Raw genomic sequence first — 24,587 nt, 5'->3', positions numbered from 1 at the left:
AGTACTAATATATTTTTATCATTTCCTGAAATTTACATTTTGCTGAAATGTGCTCCACTTTCCATCAATCTGCAGAGAAATATAAGTAATGGGTTCCATTGTAGTCATTTTCTTGATAAGAGTAGCTTTTTCTTTGCCTGGTGTCTGATTGTGGTATCTGTTACTGTAGAACTGATGAACTGATACAGGCAACAATTCGTCACAAGTTCATCAACTGTACAGTGCTGACCATCGCCCATCGTCTGTGCACAGTTATTGATAGTAACCGGATTCTTGTTATGGATGCTGGATCTGTTGTGGTGAGTTTATAATTTTAACATCATTTAAACAAAGGAAGTTACATGTTGGTAAATGGAATAGGTTGTTACATTTTCACAAGTATTAGTAAATAATTTACTGGGTTCTTTGTCTGAAATCTGGATTTATTACTCCCATGATAATTACAAATAACTACCCTTGATGGCATTTCTTTACAATTATGAGTCCAAAATTTTGCTTCTTCATTCTTCCACTTAGATTTCATACATTCCGTGCTCCCACACATACTGTGTCTTCTCTTTGCTATCCACCACTCTCACCCTCCTACTCACCGACTGGCTTGTTGCCTGTGCCTGTCCCATAATTGTTTGAGAATTGTGTAGAAGTTTGCAGTTGTTTCTTGATATTTCCATCACAAGCAGCATTATAGTAAGATGTGCATACTTGGGTTCCATAGAAATACATTTTCCCCCAAAATTGTCTGCTATGTAATATATGTGTTAGTGATGTAGACCAGATGAGAGATACTTCATAATTTGTACTTTGAATAATCCTGCGTGTCTGATTAAGGATTAAGAGATGATGCATATGAGGCATTTGAAATAGTAATGGCAAACTCAACATTCATATTCTTTGATGTAATTTGAGAAAGATACACAAAAGAATGGAATTTGTAACAGATGTTATTGAAATTGCTGTAGAATTAAGTTAGGTAGAAGTAACTTGACCTGTGAAATTTGAGTGAATATGAGAGCAAACTTGACATGCAGAAAAGTACTGATAGGCAGCAAAATTGGTTTCTTATCATGAGCATGCATTCTTGAGCCACATGTTATAGATTTATTCATACTAGCTCATTTTTGGGAGTGATATAATGACTTAGATGTTCACAGACTTTGGAGGGTTTTCTCTTGCACCTTGGTTTTTTGCAGGTTTGCACTTACTGTTTGGAACGCCTCATATGAGAGAGGAATAGTGTGTATTACTACTTCAACTGCAACCAATTCAGTTTCCAGTCCTGCTGTTTTAGGATATGGAATGTTATCTTATATCCAGGTATATTAGAAATGTGCTAAAACTCCTTTGGGTGTTTTTAGGTGCATTTATAACTAAAAGTTTCAAAAGTGCACCTGTTAGCTCATCATGTTTATTCATCTGTCTTCATGACATTGCCATAGAATTGCTGAGTGGATTTTTGTTAAATTTTGTATTGTGATGTTTTACTAAGACACATTCAAAATTGTATTGAAATTGAACAACAATAACAGACCCTTGGTTCTAGCCTCCCGGCCACTGGTTGAAAGGCCTTGGAAATGGCCACAGTCCCAAGGTTATCACTAATTGGGCTGAGGACATTGATTGTAGGTTCAGGGTCATACATATTACAGCTGCCACACATCTTTTGTCAAAGGTTTTTGTCCAGGGTCAAGGACATATGCAAAGTGACTGCTGTAGGTCTAATGTCGTAGGTCAATGGTCCCAGGTCCAAGATGATTTGCCTTATGTCCAGGGTCATTCATCTTTGATCCAAGGTTATTAGTTTAGGCCAAAGATCTTTGGCCTGAGGGTCAAGGCCATTGGCATGATATCCAAGGAAATTTAGTCATATGACCCAGGAGTAAGGTCACTGGTCCAGGTGTAGGGTCTTAGCCACTCAAAACCATTTCCCCAGGTCCATGACCTTAGGCCCAAGGCTATTGGTTCTAGGTCCAAGTGCAAGGATCCAGACCATGTATCATCATTTGTCCTCAGTCCAGTGGCATTAGTTCCTATACCAAGGCCATTTGTCCTCTAAAACAAATGTCATTGACCATATTCCCAAAGCCACAGTGGTCTTATGTCCGTCATCCATCCAATGTACCTTCTGCAAGAACAACACTGAGTGCTTACTGAGTATCATTTGTGTCTATGTGAAGAAATTCATTCGTAGTCATCAAATTTGGACTCTTATCACATCTAGTTAATATTATCTTCATGTGTTAATATATAGTTTCATGAGCCTTATATTTTAGAGCAAGTATCTCATCTTGTTTGTCAGGTAGAGATACATAGCAAAAGACAGTATAGTAGAGAAATAATTTGTTGCAGCCCAATGTGAAGACTCTTGAACTTTTGTGATGAATTTATAAATTGAAATATAGAGATGAAACACACTAAAGCAGATTATATGAATACCAGAAAACCTGCATGTAAAGAAGAGGTTAATTTTGTTCACTGTTTTTTATCTTCCAGGAATTTGATCACCCTTATCTGCTGCTCAAGAATGAGAATGGTTACCTGTACCAAATGGTACAGCAGAGTGGACATGCCATGGCAGATTCTTTATTCAGAGCAGCACAAATGGTATGTAAGAAACTTAAATACTCAGCTCATTTTCATTAAGTATAAAATTTAAAAATAGTTCAGTAACATACATCACATTTAAATGCATTCCAATTCTGCATTAAATTGGTAATTGTTATATAAAACTGTAAGCACTCATTAGAATAATTTGTTTTTGATATTACACATTGACACTGTAAGTTATTCTCTTCTTTTCAGAATTTTGAGAGTTTGGACAAGAAGACATAAATTCACCAAAGAGGAAACTTATATAGTCCAAGCAATACAGTATTATTATTGAACTTCAATAGCCAGTAATAACTTACACACCTACACCTAGTGTGTTTGTCTTCATTAAGAAATTGTTAGTATGGAACTAAATATCCTAGGTAGCTATATGTCTTGGAGTTTGAAACCATTCATGAAGCACTGAAGTTTCCAGTACATTTACATAGTTATTAAAGTTTGTTGGCTGTTGGTACTTGTGTATATGAATATTCAAATAAATTTATATTAGCTGTGTGTATGTGTGTGCGCGCGCCCCCTCGTGCATATATGTATCAAAGCAGTGAAAATAATCTCATTATTCATTTGAGTTTTCTTTCCCTTTTTGGGTAAGTGGCTGAGCCATTTTAACTATATGAAATTTGTTTAGGTAAAGTATACCTTCCAACAATTTGCAGTCCTTATTGAGTGACAAACTGCTTCTAAAATTTACACACAAAATTCAGAAATAATATCACAATGTATTTAAAAACCAAATTTTTACTGAATTGTCTTCATTAATCTGTGTTTCTCCATTCCTTGCTTTCTTACATTCTGAGTCACTTAATAAAGGTGCACCATGTACATATATCTTCAGTGCAGATCCAAATTCCATTACATAATTCTCTTCAAGTATATGTATTAATCAAAACATGGTATAAAAGTTCTAATATCATCATCATCCTGCTCACCAGTATGCTACAAGAACCTGTATGAGGTTAACAGGACAAGATTGGGTAGGTACACATCAAAGTTGAGCAACATCCTGGCAAGACAAGAAATGGAGGGGGTTTTCTTGCTTCTGTAGACAAAACATGTTTTTGACAGAAGGGAGCAATACTTAGTCAGGACAATGCTAGATGGGTCACTGATTTTACTTTTCAGGTACAACAGGGGTGAACTTAATGGTGATGAGTTCATAGGTCGATGGTTGTCCTTGAAGGTGATGCCCTGTTGGATTTGTTAATGTATATTGTCCAGCTGTGGATATCATTCCATGATGATTGATACAGAGATGATCTCCAAAACATTAAAATTCCATTCTAAAATGATATGGCTGATCACTTAAGATACTTTTATCATATTTAAATCCATTCTCTAGTTGTGATTCCAGGCATGCCTTTGTGAGGGAATAAATTTTATCCAGTCTATTTTTGTCATATTTACAAAATATAAACACACAAAATATCAGTATAAATTTAAAAATTATATTGCTGGGCATGGGCTTATTTACCAACAGGTCATAAATATACTTTCTCCATTAACAATTCTAGGTTTTCATAACTTTTTTATGTTTAAGTCCCTGTTCATTAGAAACTTGTTTGTTACACTATAATGATAGTCATGATAAATGTAATATCTTTTCATCCAGATTTCCAGAATCTGATGCCATCCTTTTCTTTTCATATAAAATAAGAATCTTTTGTACATTAAAATATAAAAAATGGATTATTCTTTAGATTTTCTTTTTTTGGATAGGGTCTTGGCCATTTGAACAGTTCTCATGGCAGTGATGTTCATGTTGGACTTCTAGATTGTAATACTATGTGGACTTGTAGGTAGATGCCATTGTTTTGGATGAAAATTCTACCTCCATACTCAGTGGCAGAATGTTCCTCTGAAACATAGGTATCTACCTACAAATCCACATGGCATTACAGCCCAAAATCAATTGTACAAACTTATTTAGTTAAAATATGTGTTCCATTCTTCTAAAAGGGAAGTCTGATACAATAATGTAACCAATGTAAGAAATCAATCTTTCATTAATTTTTTGGCTTTAATCAGCTTTATTTTATTTCTTCCTCTCATATTTCCTAAAGTCACTTAATAAAGGTGTATCATATTGATGTTGCCAGCTTTCAAGTGCATCCTCAGCCAATTAGAGAAAGTTGCCTCTGACTTTGATTAAGATTAGAATGACCGATAGGCTATAGAATGGAAAAGGTAGCCAATGACCTTCAAAAATCATGATTTTGAGATGAGAAATTTGAAGTTGTTCATGAGGAACTCAGCATCAAACTTCCAGAGTATGTAGACGTGTCTGTCAGAGGTGTTGCTCTGATACTGAATTTTTATTTTGGGCACTGTTTTTAAAGTAAAACAAAGTGTAATCCTTTAGAACAAAAAAAATGTATGATTTTAGGTTTCCACGGCAGTGAGTCAGAAAATGGCTGTCTTCTGGGTTGTTGTGCTGTGTAGTCTGGTAGAAGTTTACCGACGTTTCAGAGTTGCTTGCTGTCTCCATTGCCCTTGTGCTACAATCCAGAAGACAGCCATATTCAAATATTGGAGTGTTAACATGTACAAACTTAGGCATTCTATTGTGTGTCAAACACAGCTCTTTATTTTTAAACACACTATGATATTACAATGTCTTTGGTTACATGTTTTCTCACTTCTTTTTGCATGACATGTGCTAGGAAATATGCTTACTGTAACACAAGAGTATATCTACATTTGCATGGACTATCAAATATTAAATATTTCTGAAAGTGTATAAAATATATATATCCAAGTAAGATTTGAGGTTTTCACAGCGGTGAGTATGAAGATTTCTGTCTTCTGGGTTGTTGCGCCGTGTAATCTGGTCGATGCTAACCAACGTTTCAGAGGTCGTACTACCTCCGTCATCAGGGCCTGATGATGGAGGCAGTATGACCTCTGAAACGTTGGTTAGCATTGACCAGACTACACAGCACAACAACCCAGAAGACGGAAATCTTCTATATATATCCAAGTTTAAAATTGCATATCCAAATTAACATGTTGCTATGCTGTGTGTAATGTGTGTGACCCTGAGCCTCCAATAACTGCTCCCATGCCCTCATCATCCATCCTTATACTCCCTTGGGCCAGACACAACCACCACTGTACCTTTATGTTATGGGTACTATATAAGGTATTAAATTACCATGATGATATTAACAGTTATCTTAACTATGAGAGTGTGTGGTGTGTCTAATATATAGATGAACAAAATCATCCCAGGCAAGACCATAGTGCACTGCAAACGGCAGTTGGGTAGTCAGTCATGATGGTGATGAGCTAGATGTTGAGATGCTGTGTAATGGAATATTGCAACTCCTGTTGTGCCTGGATTATCCATCCCCTATTCTTCCTTGCCTTGTGCCCAGCAAGATGCTCGGCCTCAGGTCCGAGGTTGCTGTCAGGCCAGTCTGGACATTGCTGGTTGTATCAATGGCAGAATGTCTAGGAACTTGTCCACTACCCACTGATTGTAAAGTGCAGTAAGTCAACATTCAGTGACAGTGATATAGCACTGGGCAGCATTTTTAGGTTAGGGCCAGTATGACAAGACATCTGGATGTAGTGCAAATCTCTGCAAAACGATTGACTTTGTGAGTGAATCTGTATACCAAGTAGGTGTACCACCACTTTTGAAAGTCACTGATGCACGTGTTAATACTTTGAACGAACACAAAACTTCAACTCAACCTACGCATGCAGAATGTTCCTATATATCACGATCCACATATGCAAGTAGCATCGCGTAACAAGTTGATATATAATAATGACTAATTAATGAATATCGATAAGTGTTGTATCGAAAGCGTTCATTCATTATTGTTATTTTGGTGCTCATTAACTGTGTTATCTATATTCATATATGCCTTCAACGGTCCTCAAATTAAGTGGGATATCCACGCGTTTAATTACCATATATTGTCAATAAAATCTTCTCAGGCAATCACGGTAAACAGTTAACGCGGTTACCGTAGTAACCGTAGTTCGATATTTGTCAGAGATAATGCGTAATTGTCTGGGTACGTCAACAGCTGTTGGAAGTAATATGAAGTTGAGTTATAAGTGTGTGGTGCATTAATTGTTAAAATACAATGGAATCACTGTACCATCAAACAAATAGACTTGTACAGGAGACGCAGCAATGTTTTGAAAAGCTGGAGAAAGTCAGTGACACAAATTCAGATGTAATTGAAAGAGAAATTCAAGCTAGAATAGACTCTATCACGAGGTGCGTGCAGTTGTGGTTTGTGACAGATGGTTTTGATATATGGTAAACTTATGTATATGTAATTTTCATATTGTTTTTCATTTCAGCAACTGTGAGAAAATGGACATGCTGAATTACAAAGAGCCCTTGAGTAGGCGGACAAATTGCAAACTACGAATTGAACATTTAAAATATGACAGGGTACATTTGCAGGTAAGACTGATATTCCACTTGATCTTGCGCATAACAAGCACAGTGAGGAATGATGTATGTGATTGTTAATTATATTTAATGATTCGTTGTAATTTACTTAAAATAACGTCGGTAAGTGAGTTATACGACGGTTGTAATGTATAGCGTTGTTAACATGGTATCAATACGAGGTTTTTCCTAATGTTGCAGCTCAGTGGTATCACTACTGCTTCGTATTAAAGAGGTCTTGGGTTCAGATCTCGGCCCGGAGACAGGCTCTTCTGTCTGTGGTTTATCTCAGTTGTACCATGAAGTTTCAGGGGTTACACCTTAAATTAGCCCATGACCACTTTCTTACATATCCTTTCTAATTCGTTGTTTGTTGGCCTGTCATCTGACACTATAGTCTTGTGTTAAGTAAATAATAAAATGGAGTTCTTGTTTTCCATAGATGATTTTACTTTTTTGATTGTGTATAATGTGTACATTAATGGTAAGGAGTTATTGTGTACTTATGTGTGTGATTCGGTCTGGTGTAATGTATTATTGTTTTCTTGGGATATGTTGTGTATTGCATTTATAGGTATTTTCTGAATGTAATGTACAGCACCTTTATTTTTTTTCTACATCCTGTTTAATATGATATGTGGAATGCATCTGAATGTTTTAACAATTTACTTCCCATCTCAGATTACAATATCTTGACTGTAACCAGTAATTAAATTTGGAATTTATTTAAGATCATTGGAAGAGGACTGGCAAGTGCCCTGCACATTTGAGATTGTTGGTTTATAATACCTTAACCTCTTGCCACCGTAAGGTCCCTCAGGAGACATAATTGTCATGTTTTATGGTCCAAGCACAGTGTTGATATTAATTGTCCAAGTTTTGTTAAATCATTTTGGTTCTTGTGCATTATTTTGCCACCACTAAAATGAAATGTACAAGAACTGGCCTCTTATCTTACCACCTTTTTACTGGGTATGAAAATTGTCATTGTAGTGATGTTGTGCATCAGTAAAGATATCTTATTATGTTCATTCTAGTTAAATTGAAAATTAATTAAATCCGTGGCGTAACAGCTCTAGAGAGCCAAAGCCAACTAGCTTGACTGCTGGCCTCACGTTCACATGCCTAAGCAGAGGTGAACAATCATCAAACCAGATATAGGGTGACGTGTGGTCAGCACGACGAACCCCCAGCCATTGCTAGCTTTCCTGACCGGATTACACTACTCATTGTAGCTCCCCAATTTCCTCACGATGCTGGGTTGGAACTGGTCAAAAGCTCGTGAGAAAATTTCTTCTCCCCCGAGACTCGAACCGGCCGCATTCCGTATCACCGGTCCAAAGCATGATGCCTCAGACCGTGCGGCTACGGCGCGGGACACCATGCTGGTTAAATACATATATTATAATTGACTAAACTGAAGTGCTTGAACAAAAGCAGATGAGCAAAGCATTTCACACAGAAAGAGGAGATGCTGACATTGATTGACTAGCATGTGCATGACCCCATGCCTTGCTGCAAACAATTGTTTGTGTGTTTCAGTACAATAAAACCTAAATTAGCCTAACCCAATTTAAATGTTCTTACTGACACACTTTTGTGATGATACAAAAAATCCACATGAAAAGTGTAGAAAATTTATACATTTGTTTTTATTGGTGGAGACATAACACACAAGAACTTTTTTCTCCCCTTGTAAAGTGATGGTTATTAAACAACTAGGAACTTTGATATTTATGCAACTCACCTCATATTGTTAGGGTACTCTAAGAGGTCTTGCTCATTGGGCTGGACTGTGATGGGACATCATAAATACATAGAGAACATTTGCTGAGGGATCAGTTAGGACATACTTAACCCCAGTTTTGTCTGAATGTAATCAGCTTTCTTCTGAATCACTCTCAACCAGTAGTTGCTCTGACAGCATGCCTTCTCTTCTACTACTGGTTAATGCCATTGTGTCAGCTCAATAGCTAATTGCATAGATTATTACGTAGTATCTTAAGGGCTTATGAGGTGTGTTGGTAAGAGGCAGCATTTTTGCCTCACTGTAATGAACTCTTCCATTCCATAATTGTGTAGTCTGCTGTTGTATATAGTGAGCTTGGATAGCTCAATTAGTAATGTTACTGGCCTTGAGCTAAATGACCAGGGTTCAGTTAATGGTAGACCCCAATATCCTTACCAGTTGTGAGACCTCTCCACTGGAAACAGTGGGCTCTTTCTTTGTAAGTAACTGGAATGTGAAACTGACTTCTATCTGGTGCCCCATGTCTTCGTGATGCTGTGCTTTAAGCACAGGCGCAACTTTGCCTTTACCCTACTCTAATATCATGTTGTTCTTGTGGATTGTATGTGATGCTGAAATTAATTGATTGGTATCTGCTGTATAATATGATTTGCATCATAATATAATTTCTAATCTTTTGAAGTTCATAAAATTGGACTAGTGTCTGACACACTGAAATCAATACATTTCATTATCTGTTTATAACACCATTTTTTTTATTAAATTTGCTTTAGGCAGCATTAGATACATTTAAAAATCGCAAATACCAGCGTCTGCAGGAGGAAAGGGAACGAGAAGCCCTGTTGAATCATCATTTCCAGCCTAACAACTACCAAGAGACCAGCATTCTTATGGATCAAAGTCAGATGTTCTACGTGCAGAAACATCAGAATTCCCTCCAGGTAACACTGCACACAGTACTTTTTAATTTGTAATTCCAGTTATTTTAAGTCATTCAATCCATGGCAGGCAGGACACAGTCAGGTAAATAAAGTTAAATAATATTACTTATTAACTTGTGGCCACATTATTAATTTACATTGTGCATCAGATGGGCCAAAAACTAGGCCTGAGTTAGGAATTTCTGTGGTAGTTTCTTTGTAGAAATTACATGTAACTTGTAGGGAAACAATTTATTTATTTTTATTATTATTTTTTTTCCTTTGGTACCTTCGGGTCAGAGCCGACCCCTGGTGACATTATGAACAAGTTCCCTCTAATAGGGACCTGTTCATATGTTTCCTCAGCAAGTGATCCAGAAGTGGTTTGCCATTGTCTTCTTCTGTGTGTAAATGATGATGAGAATGGAGTAATTGTTGGGATGCCACAGAGAAACCGGCGAAGCCCCAGAAGAAAAAACTGATACCTGGACCACGGCCTTGCCCAACACAAGTTATAAATCGTAATTGTCAGTTATCTAGGCTTTGACTCATACTACTGATGAAAAAATTGCTTCAAAATTTTTAGTACTTAAATATGCATTCATCCTTGAGATATCCCCTAACTTTGTTACATTGAGAGAAACATCACATTACATATCCATCATATACATCTCCAAAAAAACAAAATTTATACTACACAGGCAGATTATCTTGATGGCCAAATGAGGGACAAGCAAAGAGGAGTGTCAGAAAGGAAGAAAGATTCTGTAGGAGTCTGGTAGGAAACAGTTGCAATCCTTTCACGACTTGTTCGTAGTATTACATTTAGTGACACACATCAACAGTGGCTAACACCAGTACAAGCAGGTTTAACAAAGTAATTCATATTAAGTATGAGGATGAAGATCATTAATAATATTTGTATACTGGTGTTTCCTTAACAGTTGGCCAGCCTTTTTATGTCTTGACACAGCTGGTCAGACATGTAAAGTAAAATAAAGCTGCCCCACTATGCACTATGTAGGCACTTGGGGGGAGTGGAGGTATAGCTCCTACTCATTCTTGACCTCTGCACTAGATAGGGGTGAGTGGTTAGCATTACTCCCAAGAAAGGACCCTGGTATCCCTTGGATAGGAGGCTGGGTAGGCCGCAGAACTGGTCTGGGCACAGAGGCTAGAGGAAAAATCCTCTGCCCATGTCGGAGATTGAACCCTGATTTTCCAGTCCATAGCCAGTCACATTCCTGACTGAGCTATGCCAGCTCCAATTTATATGAATAGTACCTGTTTACTGTCCGTCCTCGCCAAATATGTATTTGCACAATGTAGTTTTGACTACCTGATTATTAAGGAGGCTGTCTTCTGGGATGTAGCTCTGTGTAGTTTCAGAGGTTGTTACTGCCTGCATCATCAGGGCAGTAATTGCCTTGATGATGGAGGTATCTTGAAATGATATGTCATATGAAAAGAAGTTGGCCATATTAATATCTACAAGTTGTGTCCGAGACCTTTTCTTATTAACGTGTATCTAGTTTGTCTTACGTATAGTACGGGTAGTCCGTGTACTTCAGTTAAAAGCATAATCAGATCTATAAATGTTAAGAGTTAGTACATTGCTGCACAGTTGTGCATTTGTTCATGTTACTCCAGAGGCATATCTTGTTCATTAATGAGTTCCTTTCCTATTGTGTGCAGTTGATTTTCTAGAGTGTGATCGTGAACCAAATATATATGTTATTGGTTGGCTCAGGTATATCTTTACAAGCCCATGTTACTTCAGCTCCCATCTGTCGTACTTGACACGTACAGTAAGCACTCATTTATTCCATCATACTATTTTCTGCATCGGAATGTGATGTGTGATGTATATTTACCATTTATTTGTTGAAGATTAACAGGTAGTGTTTTTATCTGTGGTGGCCTAGTATTTTCCTCTTGCCTCCATACTTTTAATAGTGTCTAATTACAATACTCTTTTCCTTGAACCGAACTCTCCTGATCATTTGTAATCAATGGCAGAAATCTTATGCTGCACAGACTCCCTAAGTGTGTTGCAGTGTCTCAGTGGTTATTCTCCTGACCACCCCATAGTAATCTGGGTCCTTTGTATGGTGTTCTGTCTTGTGTTGTTGTTGCTGTTTTTGTTGTTGTTGTTGGGTTTTTTTTTGGGGGGGGGGGGGTACTTGGCCTTCCCAGGCCACCAGTGTGGCTGCTAAAGCACTGGCTTTGTATGGACCCATTGCATCCAAATGAGCTCTCAACAATGACATTTATGCCTTCCTCTGTTACGCTTTTTCTGTCCTTGTGGTGAGACAAATGGATCAGTACACCGGGCAACAAATTGAAAATGGTTAAGCTGTCGATGCAGGGTCGCAAGTCTTAATTCAGTTCTGTGAACGAGGAGGAAGTCATGCTTACACACCTCCAAATTGGATGCGCTCACCTGGCGCAAAGACAGGCAGACACTTACACACATTGTGGTACAGCCTGTACCATTTTGCGTGTACTGGTGGAGTGCCAAAGTTGCTGTCAAAAACATTGCATGTATTGTATTCATGGCATATTGAGAAACATCTTACGTGATGTTACTGTAATGTGTGTGAAACGGGGCTTGGTAAGGCAATTTAATAGGCACTGTTTTATGTAATTTTACAGTTTTAATTCTCCGTATTTGTTTGTCCAACTTTACATCATCCTTTTTTGTCAAACTGTGTCTTCTTTGCACAACCTCATTGCCTGACCCCTTTACAGCTATTTTTGTAACTATTTTGTCTTCATTACCATTGTCAGGTCTTATACAAACTGCATTTATTGTTATTGCTGTTTTTATTGTTGTACCACCCTGGTGGGATACGATGTATTGTACCATGTTAGCTGTATTTTAAAATATAGTTCAACTGACACATTGATATGCAGCCTGAATTTCTTCTAGTAATTTTTAATGCATTTTAACATTAATCCCGGTGAGCCAAGGTTGAATTTTGCGATTTTGATGCACAATTTTTTTCCCCTTTTTACTGGAGTCTCGCTGCCAGATTTTTTATGGCATAGTGTATTATTTTTTATGCACCTGATATTTTTCTGTAAATTTGCAGTTTTAACTCCAGTGCCATGATACAACCTGGTCTGTGGTTTATGTCTTTGTCGTTACTTTTTTAACAAACTGTCCTTATGTGTGTATCTTGGCATGCAGGTGAAATTTACTCGTGTTTTGGCACGGTTGGTTTACCATAAATATTATATTGGTGCAAATGTCCTTAGAAGCTGATATGCCTCTGAGCCCACACACATACACAGAAGTGTTCATATGTGAAAGGTGGTTCTGCAAGGAAAGTAATGAGAAGAATCCTTTCTAAATTTCAGAATATTAGAGTTCCAGATGGAGAAACAATTTTCATATTTTGTGACACAATATTTGTTTGTACAGTGACCTCCCCCTCTTCACCTACCACCATTGTTCACCATTTCTACAATAGGAAGAAGTACTCACTGAAATTTTTACATCATGAAAACAATACCAGTTTTTATAAAAGAACAATTGGTTCTATTCTTGTAGCTTTATACACTAATATTTATTGTTTTGACCCTGAAGTGACTGGAAGTTGCTGGACCCACAGTCATGTGCTGCTAACAATGTATTTATTATTTTGTGGGGGGTTGGAAGGTTAGGTTCTTAATCCATAAAAGGTATAGTAGCCATCAATAAATTGCATGCTCAGGGTCACAGAAAAATCATGCAACATTGCAAAGGGGAGCCCAGGCACATGAAGACAGCTTGTAACTCATTGTATAGCAAAACTAACAACGCTGTGTTTCTGATTTGCGGCTGCATGGGGTAGCAGGTGGTGGTGATGAAGGCCTCTTGTCTTGAAACATGGAGTTTGGTGATGGCTACTATAGTGCTAAAATTAATGATGAAACAGAGAAATGCTTGAAAGAAAAAATGAAAAAATAAATATTGATAATTTTAAATATGTAAGGGAAAGGTTATTGAAATTGTGCAAGTAAAAACATTTTGTAAATTAAAGCATGATTAGGGGTAATTCCTAGGATACATAACCTGTATGATCTAACAATGATATGTGTTGTGTGTGAAGAAAATCTTTAGAATGTCACTGTACTCCAAAGAGTACACCTGTCCAATCTTGTTAATATTGCAAGGTTTAATATTAATTAAGTATGCTTGAATGTATGCATACTTGGTTGCCCTCGGTGGACTGGTGGTTAGCGTGTTCGCCACTGGACCCAAGGTTCACGGGTTCAATTCCGGCCAAGGTCGATGGATTTTTAAGGGTGATAAAAGTCTGTAGCACAACTTTCTCCAGAGGGGAAGTAAAGCTGACGGTGCCATATCGTAGATTGCAAAAGAACCTTACAAGCATGATACGAGACATTTCGTAAGCAAAATTCAGTGGCCATTTCTCATCGAAATCTCCTGATTTACTGCTAGATGGCTCTGGCAGTCAAATCAGGATTGAGTAGAAATTGTGCAGAGTCGATGGGCTGGTCACTCACTTCTCACAAATGCAGGCTTCAAAAAACGACCATGAATCCTCCTAAGTGGGGAGGTTGTGGCCCGAAAATGGGCCGAAGCACCATAGATGATGATGAGGTACGCATACATATTTTATAATCTTTTACGGAATTGAATTAAATGTGTGGTGCCTTACTATTTGTGATGTCATTGGTTGTAAAAAGGGTATGGGAGTCATATACACTTCCTTACTGTCATATGCTGACTCTGTACATTCTGTAGCTGTATAAATAGAACTAATATTGATTTAGGAAAGAGACACGACATACAATACTGGGCAGTCCCTTGAATTAGGCTGCAACTGCCTCTTCTGATATGCTTAGCCACGCACCATTATGGGGTATTTTCCCACAAAATTTGATGCTATACAATACAGGCAGTTGAAGCAGTTTCATTAATAATTGAATAATCAGTTAACACTGCAATTAGTGCAGTGGTTTGCATTTACTCTTATGTTGTTAATATCAGCCAGTGTTTTCTGTTCAAACAGTAATGGCTAAGAGGGAGACATTTTCTTTTCCCACATAATTTTATAATCTTTGCTTTTGTACTGGTACCTCAGTTATGTAAAAATTGTCATCGGTTTTTATGCATTTTCTCCAGTTCGCTGTTTAATGGTGCATGCTTTTCAGAATGGATGTATGACATAAGGATTAAAATTTAGAAGATTTGTGGTGGGGTGTTTCATATGGTTTTTGTTTGAGTTGTGTGCATTGAAGTTTGTGTAAATTAGATTTAAGTACCTGGGGAAAAAATTGTCACAAAAATTTCTTACCCTCTAAGTGTTGAAATTGAACATCATCATTCAATAATGTGGAACTAAGTGGACAGGATAGACTCGTTTAAAAATGAAGATGGCTGACTTCTGTGATGTGACGTTTCTGAGGTGCTTTCTGCCTCCATCATCAGAGCGATAATCACGTTACAATATTTCTGTTTAAAAATCTTGGAAGAGACTGTGAGCTTGAATCAACTATAAGATCAAGTTTTTTTGCAAATCTGAGACATATCTCTCTCATTGTATTACAAGAGTGTACGTATGTTCACCTTACAGAATGCAAACCATGGAGTTGATGAAATGCTACAGTCTGGCGTAGGGATTTTGGAAAATCTGCGAGATCAGCGAATGACAATCAAAGGTGCACACCGACGTCTGTATGACATTGCAAATACACTGGGATTGTCCAACACAACCATGCGATTGATAGAAAGGCGAGCATACCAGGACAAGTTTATTCTTATTGGTGGAATGTTCTTTACCCTAATTGTGATATTTCTGATAGTTGTCTACTGTACGTAACATAGACAGTTCTGTTTTGAAGGGTGGAGCTTTATATGCTCATGTCTTAAGCCAAAAGAAAAAAAAAATATATGTCCTAAACACAGTTATAATATTCTCCAGTCAGTGAACCTGTTATCAGAAATATCTTGTAAGTGTGTTTGAATATAAAATAAGCAAACAAACTATTAACACTATAAATGACACTAGTGCCAAACGCGTTTTGACACATCATCGGTGGTGACAGGGAAATTATTCATTTATAGTGTTAATAGTTTGTTTGCATATTTTATATTCAAACACACTACATGGTATGCAAAGTTTTAAGATTGTAAGTGTGTTGTTGATACAGTAAAATATACAGAGCTTTTTCAGAGGATATGTATTGGTGATCCCATTTTACTACCATTCCATTGTACTCTTTTTAAAATTAGGCAGTGCATATATTCTTCAGTGTTATTACTTGAAATAACGAGGTTTTGTTGTAAGGAAGATAATGAATTTGTATGCTTAGAGAAAATGGTCATTGAACTAGTGACATCCGAGGTACAGAGTGCATTCATTTTTCTTCAAGGAACTTTCAAGCTTCACTGTAGAATGGACATAAAGGAGTTCTTGATAATATACAAAATAAAAGAGGTGGTCCAATTAAATGTAAAAAGCCCTGACATTATAAGAAAGTAAACAAGTTCAGTAATTTCTGTCCATCTGAGAAGTGTAGATTGTTAATTGCCTTTTTAAAGATAATATCTAAGCATTCATTTGTGAGTACTGCATAAAATCGTGAAACCTCCTAGCCATGACTTGTCCACTACCAGGATTTGAATGGATGCCTTCCAGATTCTGGTCAGACATGCCTACCTGTTTTGGTGGAGGTGATATCGTGGATAAAAAAGAGAGATCCTTACTGTGTTAGTATATTGCAAGTATTCCTGAGTCCAGAAAGAACGGAATGTTTTTAAATTTAATTTTCTTTTATTTCGTTTCATCTGTGAACTGATTTTTCCTTTGTCCCAAACGGGTGTTACTTTTACTCTGGGCACCTCGTTGCTGCATACTGGAGAGCCTTGCAAAGAAATTCTATACTTCAAAAATTGTTGGGATTTATCAGTATTATCTGCACTAACTGAAACAAAATTAAAATGTAGGAATATACTGTATTTTGAGGTTTTTATTTTAAGAAGTTCAGTGAGCACAAAAAGCAGGTTCATTTTTCATTGTTTCATGAAGGAAAAATACTGTGTATTATATTTGAGAGGTACAAACCATGCTTTCAAATTCTGTTGGATAACTGGTTTTGCCTTATAAAAATTAATTGATAAAACAGGTTCTGCCACTTCTTTAAACTAACATTGCATAAAACTTAAAAGAATATTGGTTTTAAAATTCCTCCTATTTCTCAGGGCTGTGGAGTTGGTACTAAAAACCCTGACTCTGACCCCGACTCCATCATAAAAGCTCAATATGTATTAATGATGGTAAACCTACTAAAATGGTACCACAAGAGATTTCACCACCACCACGTGAATCATCAGGCTACTTTTTAGACTTATAACCTACATTTAAATATATGTCTAATTGTTATTGCAGAAATCGGTTGATTTGTAGACAATTTTTATTCTTCAGGTACCGGAGCCAAAGTTACAAAGCATTATTCCCACACCACGTGGCTTAACGCGTCGTTGAATCTCCCTAAGCGTGAGGCCGCCTGTGGCGCACACGGTATAGAAATTGTTCTTATGATTTTATATCGAGGTCGGTACATTTTTACCTACTCCGACGACTCCACCTAAAATTGCTTCCGACTCCACAGCCCTGTATTTTAAAATATTCGTTGTTTACTGATTATTCAGGAACTTAAACATAATTTTTCATGTCCTTTTCATAAAGGCATATAATGAATGCGTAATCAGTAATTACCTTATTTCCTAGATTTTAAAGCCGCGTTCGCACTTGCACCAGAACCTCGTAACGTAACGGCGTCGCGTAACTTAAATGCGTCGGTGTGATCGGTACTCTGTAACCTCGACGCGAAAATCAGAGCGTAACGTGGATGTTGCGCCTGTCGGTTCGCAGATTCCCGCTGCTAGTCGGTATTTCGACGCCACATCAAAGGATGTTACAGGGTGAGGTTACGCGCATGTCTGGACGTGCACAGAACCTAACCTCGTCGCAGGTCGGGTTCTGCCAATTCAGTCCGCTATTCTTTAACTCAGTGAAGTGTGGTGGACAGCAACGAAGATAGTGATTTGCAGTTAATTTGAACTGTATGAACAGAAAACATTGTTGTGGAGTGCGAAACACTCCTAACATTTTAATAAAATTCCACGCAATGATTAGAAAAAGTATAGGAACAGGGAAAGGTAAGTTAAAATAAATATTTTAGTATTGTTATGAAAAAATTGGTTATAATTTTTTTTATTTTCTTTGTATTTTCATCTACAAATAAACTAATAAAAATAATTCCTTTAAACTAAAGATAAAACGGTTATCGCAGTTAGAAATATAATCATGTTCTTACGTATGATATCAAGATATTTCAAATATATTTAAATATCGTCGCAATTACAGGTGCTGACGAAGTATATAATAGCACATGGTTTGCTTTTAAAAGTTTGCAGTTCTTGTGGGATAAGGGCAAACCACTGGAAACTAGAAGCACGATAAGTATGAATTATGTTTACCTTTACTTTTTAGTCGCTTCCATAAGAAAGAAATCAGCAAACATCACATACAAATCAAACTAGAAAAAATATTTGAACTATTTTGCATTTGAAAATAATTTGAACCTCTTCACTCTATATTAAAGACTGTAAACCAAATAAAATAAAAAAACGAAAGAAAGAAATAAGTCGGCAGTTTACGCGTAGTTATTTTGCCAACAAACTTGTCCTTCCTTCATAAAAAAAATCTGCTAATTCTCGTTATATTTCGTTCGCTGCTGTAGAAGATTTTCGCGGAACACATCTGAGTGGAAGTAATTAAGTTATATTTTCGTATTCTTCGTTTCTCCAAGACCCAGAAATTAATTTCCCTTCTTCATAATCCATACTTCCTGGTGGTGAGATAGTATTCAATGATAGCTTGTTCCTTCGCAAGAAATTGTGAAGGTAGGCTGCAGCCATCACAGTGAGTTCAGCTTCTTCTGGCTGTAGTAGTAGTAGTTTTCGAAGTGCTCTGAACACGGATGAAGAAATTTCAATTACATTTTCGACAACTCTGCGAGCTCAATTAAAATCTCTTCTGTGGGAACCTTTGGGATCCATTCCCGGAAATATTTGGACTAAATGTAAATGCTTCGTCCCTGAATTTCTTTTTCCCTTCCTTCAAAGCGCTGAGGTTTTGGAATGCTCAAGGCATTTCATTCTAACTTTTTATTTAAGGCACAATTTAAAAAATTGACAGTGGAACCACGGTTCCGGAGACTTTGACGTAAATACGTCTATACGGAAAGGAAGTTTATATATTGGCTTTATTCTAAATATTTCCTTTATACATGCTTTACAATTGAGATAAGTTTGATTAAAACATTGTTTAATCAACTTGAATTAGTTACGCTTAAGATGGCTCTGTGGTAGATGAATGTAATGTAATGTAACGTTTCCTAGGTAACAACAATGCTAAGTAAACAGATGACGTTTCGTAGGTAACCATTGTTACACTTTTTCGTTACACTTTTTTGCCGAATGACCCTTCCTTATAGACGTTTTTACGTCAAAAAAAATGCCGTCTGAAATTCTGCCCTGGCGTCGACTAATAGAAAGTTATAGTTGGCGTAGTCCATGGCGAAAATAACAATGCTAAAAGTTGATTTGTGATTTTAAAAAACACTACCGCTTTTGAAGACGGCTTGCAGAATGACATATCTTCCATCCATCGCCCCTAACAGAGGGGAAAGTTCCACGTTTTTTTTCAAATTGTTCAGCCAACATTCTTCTGTTGTGGGTATCTGGAATGTAACAAATAATTATATGTATGGCTGTTGTTCCGATAGATATAATAATTAATGCTATAGACGGACTTATTAGTTCAGGTATTAATGCTTTGATTGTATTACAGATTCCGATTGAGGATGAAGAAACAATGGACGAACAAGAAATCAAGGAGAAGAGCAATACACCCTGTAGTAACGTCTCCCTGCCCCCACCAAATTCTACCACATCAAGAAAAATAAAACATCCAGGAGATCGGTTGCTGGATAAAGCTTTTGAAATTTTGGCTTCCTGTGAATCAACTTCGAACAATGACGAATCACAAGATTTCGGAAACCTCGTTGCAAAAAAGTTAAGATGCAACGACTTAACGCGATGCGTCATTCAAAATGCAATTATGGGTATTTTCCTCGACGCTTATACCCTTCTCCTTCCCTGCCAAATTACCGATATGAAATGTACATCCCAACGCAAAATGTAGATGTCCAACGATTTCCACCTTCTGCCGTGCACCCCCAGAACCTAAATATGAATACAGACCCACAAACGTCGCATTCTCCGTTTCCCAAGGGTTCATTTCTTCTACACCACAACGTTCTCCAAATTTTCCTGCTTCTACTGTCAGTACCAGACTTTGCTTCCGAGGAATTAGTCCACATGAATTTTGATAAATAAATTGTAAAAAAATATTGATATTCGCCGATATTTTTATAAATAAACAAATTACTGTATTGTCTAGTTATATAAAACATAAATATTCTTACCTGTGTATTTTCCTTTGTGACTCAATTAGTGTTTCACACACCTCTGGCACTGTGAAGCTGATAAATTGTTTCGAGATTTTGAAAAGATATGGTAAACTAGTGTAGGAATCGCCGGTTGCCGAAAAGCGCATTGTTATACTGCAAACCTTTCCTGAACACTTTCGGCTTTCCTCATGCATGTATTATTTTTCAGCACTTTGGGACCAAACAAATTTATGAGAAAATCAAAATCAGTCGGTGTCATCCTAGTAAAAATTTTGGACTGTCCGCGGACTTCTTGGAATTTCCCATCGGCGAGCAAATTATTACCACTGTACTCCACCCCTCTTGAATGCAAGAGGGTCTGCCACCATCTTCTTTTCCTCCTTTCCTTCGTCGCAGAATGAATGTGAATGCGTCAGGTATTTGTAGTTTGTTGTTATCCATAGTCCTGAAGTCTGTATTTAACCGCTGCAAGACACTACTGATGGAAAATATAGAATTCTAGAATGTTCGCGACGGTACGAGGTTCGGTTGGACTGGAATGTTGTCTGCAACTTCTTACGCCCTAGACCTGTACACGACGCGGTGACGTTACTAGGTTCTGTTGTGGACGCGGCTTGAAAGACACTTCTTTCGTATGTTACAATTTCTGCAATCGGGGTGCTTCTTGCATTTAATGGTGTCTGAAAATCGATATAGCGTCTTTATTCTCAGAAAACCTGTTACAAAATCAAGGGTTCGTCCTGCAATGGGGGCGTCTTAAAAACGAGAAAATATGATAATTCTTGCATAATACAATCCTGGTTCGCGTCTTCAAGTGTTCAGACAGGCATCACACAGCCTGGAGTGTAGGCTATCCCACTCGACTTTCTTTCTCGTAGTCAGTTGTGAGAATTGTGTTTGCTTCTACTATTTACGAAAACCGAAACTCATATTTACGCAGTGTCGATGTTTGTTTATTTATTACTTTTCAATTAAAATGCTTCTTCTACAGCCATTTTCAACGCACGGCCCGTCAATGTGTTTTTTGCGGTCCGCGTATATATTTTCTAAACATTGTGTCACGTTTTATCTTATATCAGATGACAAGTTCCTTTAATGTCATTAGTATTTGGCAGTTACTGTCGCTGTGAGCAACTATAAAGCCTAATGAATAATAACAAATCAACACTTGTAGTGATGCATGCGAATCGTAACAGATCAATGAAGCAATGCAGTGTCAAATGTCTCTCTGATTAATAGTTTTGTGACAGAAAATTAATGCTTAATAGGCCCGTGTGAGCCTGTTTGCTATGTGTGATTTGAAGTTTAATAAAATACTCTAGGCCTTAATAAGTGCCCTCGTTTATTATAACCTTTAGGCTCCTGATTCGATGAGAATGTGGCTCGAAGCAGGATTTGTGGTAGCCCTAGGTCTGTGAAAGGTTGTGAACCTCTCCTATAAACTATGGCATTAGGAAATAAATAGATGAATGGATTAACGTAATTTTATAACCAAAATCAAAAGCAAAATGACTAACGATTTCGTTTTAATTTCACTCATTTATAGAGTACGTGTCGTATAAAATACCTATATTGTGCCCAGGAATTCCAATATCGGATATGTAATGACATAACTGATTTGCGCCTTTGGTTCCATCGCTCCTAGAATTTTTACAGCAATGTAATTTCAAGACACACGAGCAGGACAAAGCAACTGAGAAATTGTTGTGTGTGCTATTGCGGACATATGACAACACTGTTCTGGTCATCTTTAGTTGGAAGACCCCTCTGCTTAAGAAATTCCCCGCTTTGTACCTGCATCTTTCCCCTTCATAGTTTCAAAGGCCGCAGGCAAGGCAAGAAAAATGGCGGGAACGTAAGCAGCCGACCCTAAATAATTACACTCCATACCAACCAACCTATACCTCACGTCGGCGGGGGGGGGGGGGGGGGGGGGTTGGAAATAACCACAAGTTTTAAGAAAGGAAAATCCCCATCTTCAAGAGATCAGGTGCTATGGAAACAAAGGATGAAGCATGATCAGATACGCAGGGAACTACATTGGAAGTTACGAAATGCTTTTGGTTGTTTCCAAAAAATTTTGTTGTTTTAATATTTATTTCATATAGGTTCCACAGTATCAGATACATTCCTTGCAACATTTATTTCTGAAATACAACGGTGTATTCCTAAGTAGACGACATTGGCCTATAAGTGTAGCGTGTAAAATATGTCAAACTGTTAATATTTTTAATCGGCTAACCATTTAATATACGAGGGTCGCTCATTAAGTAATGCCCCACATTTTTTTCCTCAGAATATATTTATTCAAGATGGCTGAAATTTAGTGACAATATAAATCAATGTTTCCTTTACACATACTATTTTTCTACATAGTCCCCATGAACTTGTACGGTTTTACGCCAGCGTGGAACAAGTGCGTGCATGCCTTGCCGGTACCAGCTCTTGTCCTGTGCACGTAGCCATGTCCTCACTGCTTGAATAACGCTCTCGTCATCTTCAAACCTTGTTCCGCGGATAGCATCTTTAAGTGGCCCAAAGAGATGGAGTCGGAGGGTGGATGGGGCAGCACCGTTCAACCAAATTTGGTGATTTCTTTCCGGGCTCTCGGACTTGTGTGAGGGCGTGCATTGTCATGCAGGAGCAAAATTTCTGCTGGATGCTTTTGAGGCCGAACTCGTCGGAAACGCTTCTTGAGGGTTTCCAGGGTCATAATGTACGCGTCTGAATTGATGGTCGCACCTCTTGGCATCACATCCACAAGAATGACCCCATCACTGTCCCAAAAGACAGTCATCATGACTTTTCCGGCGGAGGGAGTTGACTTGAATTTCTTCTTTCTCGGTGATAGAGGATGATGCCACTCCATTGACTGCCTTTTTGTCTCCGGCTCAAAGTGGTGTATCCAGGTTTCGTCACCTGTAATGATCCGGGACAGAAAGATCTCTCCCTCAGCATCAAAACGCTCCAACAATTCAGAAGAAATCATTTTCCTTTGAATCCTGTGGTCTGCTGTGAGACTTCGTGGAACTCATCTTGCGCACACCTTCGAATATGCAAGAGCCCGGATAATTGCAATTACACTTCCATTACTGACTGAAAGCTGTTGGGCCAATTGTCGAGTTGTGATGCGCCGATCCTCACGAATAATGGCATCCGCGCGGTTCAACATGTCTGGAGTGGTGGCTGTGGCAGGACGCCCAGAGCGCGGCAGATCACTGAGCTCGGTTTCTTCACTTCCTGAAGCTTTAACTCTCTTAGCCCAGCGACCAACGGTGCTCCTATCGACTGCACAGCTTCCATACACAGCACACAAACGTTTATGAATGTTCACCACAGTTTCTTTTTCAGCAAAAAAGAATTCAATTACAGCTCGTTGCTTGTAACGAGAGTCGTTCACAGACGCCATTTTAACAGTTCACTACAGCTCCGCTATCGGTTGGAATCATTTGAAACTCCGTACACGAACGCGGGAAACATCAAATCTCAAGCATGTAAAAGTGCACTTTTCTATCTTCATTATTGGCTGAGAAAAAAAATGTGGGGCATTACTTAATGAGCGACCCTCGTAAATCCAGTTATTCGGTCGTTCAAGTGAATTTATAATGAAACATTAAATTGAAAAAAAATATATTTGGGTACGGAATGCAACGGTAGAGCGGCACTCCTGCTTCGTATACCGGAGGTCCACAGTTTAGATAGGTATGGAACCCGAGATAGATTATACACACTTAGATTATTAGTGGTTTTCTTTAGTCGCTCCGGCCAAATGCATGGATAGTGCCTTCGGGTAGGCCACGACTGCTTCCACAGTTTTGGCAATCCATTATTCGCTAACCACGTTTTTCGGCACTGTACTTAGCAGCTGAAGTCTCCATTAAATCAGTATGATTAGTTTATTCGATACCTGATTAGTAAAGATTTAGTTTGAGCGTTTCTTATTTAAATAGCGCCGATTGGCAGATTTTTCAACGTAAGCCAAATGGGCCTGTGTGTCTTAGGACTATTCTTCTTAGACATATATTCTGTTATTCTATCATGAGTCACTTCACGACCTATTTCTCAGACTTGTCATATACGAAACTTTATCTCAGACTGCTTTTAAACCCCAGTCCTGGTCTTATGTGATACGTCGCATTTCATTTTCATTTGTTTGCTCGCATAATCTTCTGTGTACATGCCTGACTTATTCGTATCTCATGTGATTTGTGCTCGGTTTCAACTTCAATTCGTATGTTTCAAAAATATTCATTGTCCCTACAGCACTTGTCTCTGTAACTACTATAATTTGGCCAAATTACTCTTTTCAAGGTTATAACTTCGTTTTCTGTGTAGCTATATATTTACTGGGATGCTGGGAACGACCCGTTCTTCAAGTGCCTGAGCACTGCGGGTCCCAACA

The 24,587-nt window shown here is 37.9% G+C and overlaps 2 protein-coding genes and 1 long non-coding RNA gene across 15 annotated transcripts in view; 2 read left to right on the top strand and 1 right to left on the bottom strand.

Moving 5' to 3' along the window:
* The window catches only part of LOC110833910 (putative multidrug resistance-associated protein lethal(2)03659), a 46,202-nt gene extending 43,036 nt beyond the window's left edge, over window positions 1–3,166 (top strand). For 6 of the 9 annotated variants that reach the window (XM_087346018.1, XM_087346016.1, XM_087346015.1 and 3 more), the window contains 3 exons: window positions 170–299; window positions 2,491–2,601; window positions 2,800–3,166. In XM_087346018.1, the coding sequence (XP_087202144.1) occupies window positions 170–299; window positions 2,491–2,601; window positions 2,800–2,829 (271 nt within the window). In that variant the 3' untranslated portion in view covers window positions 2,830–3,166. Of the gene's footprint in view, window positions 1–169; window positions 300–1,190; window positions 1,315–2,490; window positions 2,602–2,799 lie in introns of those variants that run through there. The other 3 variants (XR_015534388.1, XR_015534389.1, XR_015534390.1) reach the window with 3 other exon arrangements.
* A 2,360-nt stretch (window positions 3,167–5,526) lies between these two features.
* On the top strand, window positions 5,527–20,199 carry Membrin (golgi SNAP receptor complex member 2). Of its 3 annotated transcripts, XM_022072534.2 has the most exons (5): window positions 5,551–6,841; window positions 6,928–7,033; window positions 9,545–9,712; window positions 15,280–15,437; window positions 19,564–19,815. In XM_022072534.2, exons 1-5 carry the CDS (start codon window positions 6,705–6,707, stop codon window positions 19,676–19,678), a joined length of 684 nt encoding a protein of 227 aa, XP_021928226.1. In that variant the 5' UTR covers window positions 5,551–6,704; the 3' UTR covers window positions 19,679–19,815. The 3 variants fall into 3 exon arrangements, with proteins under 3 accessions (XP_021928223.1, XP_021928226.1, XP_021928227.2); XM_022072531.2 differs by lacking the exon at window positions 15,280–15,437 and having other exon boundaries at window positions 5,527–6,841; window positions 19,564–20,199; XM_022072535.2 differs by lacking the exon at window positions 19,564–19,815 and having other exon boundaries at window positions 6,574–6,841; window positions 15,280–15,883.
* LOC110833922 (uncharacterized) overlaps window positions 17,907–24,587 on the bottom strand; it is a 46,667-nt gene continuing 39,986 nt past the window's right edge. The window contains exons 1-3 of one of the 3 annotated variants that reach the window (XR_015534394.1): window positions 20,201–20,390; window positions 19,339–19,453; window positions 17,907–18,681 (exon numbers count right to left, since the gene is read on the bottom strand). This is a non-coding gene — a long non-coding RNA (uncharacterized LOC110833922). Of the gene's footprint in view, window positions 19,454–20,200; window positions 20,391–24,587 lie in introns of those variants that run through there. The other 2 variants (XR_015534392.1, XR_015534393.1) reach the window with 2 other exon arrangements.

Source organism: Zootermopsis nevadensis, unplaced genomic scaffold, assembly GCF_977971745.1.
Source record: "Zootermopsis nevadensis isolate Lab colony 2312 unplaced genomic scaffold, Znev_1.0 Znev_ptg000010l, whole genome shotgun sequence".
NCBI lineage: Eukaryota > Metazoa > Arthropoda > Insecta > Blattodea > Termopsidae > Zootermopsis > Zootermopsis nevadensis.
Note: the sequence above shows the minus strand (reverse complement) of the source record. Positions and strands in the feature narration are given on the sequence as shown.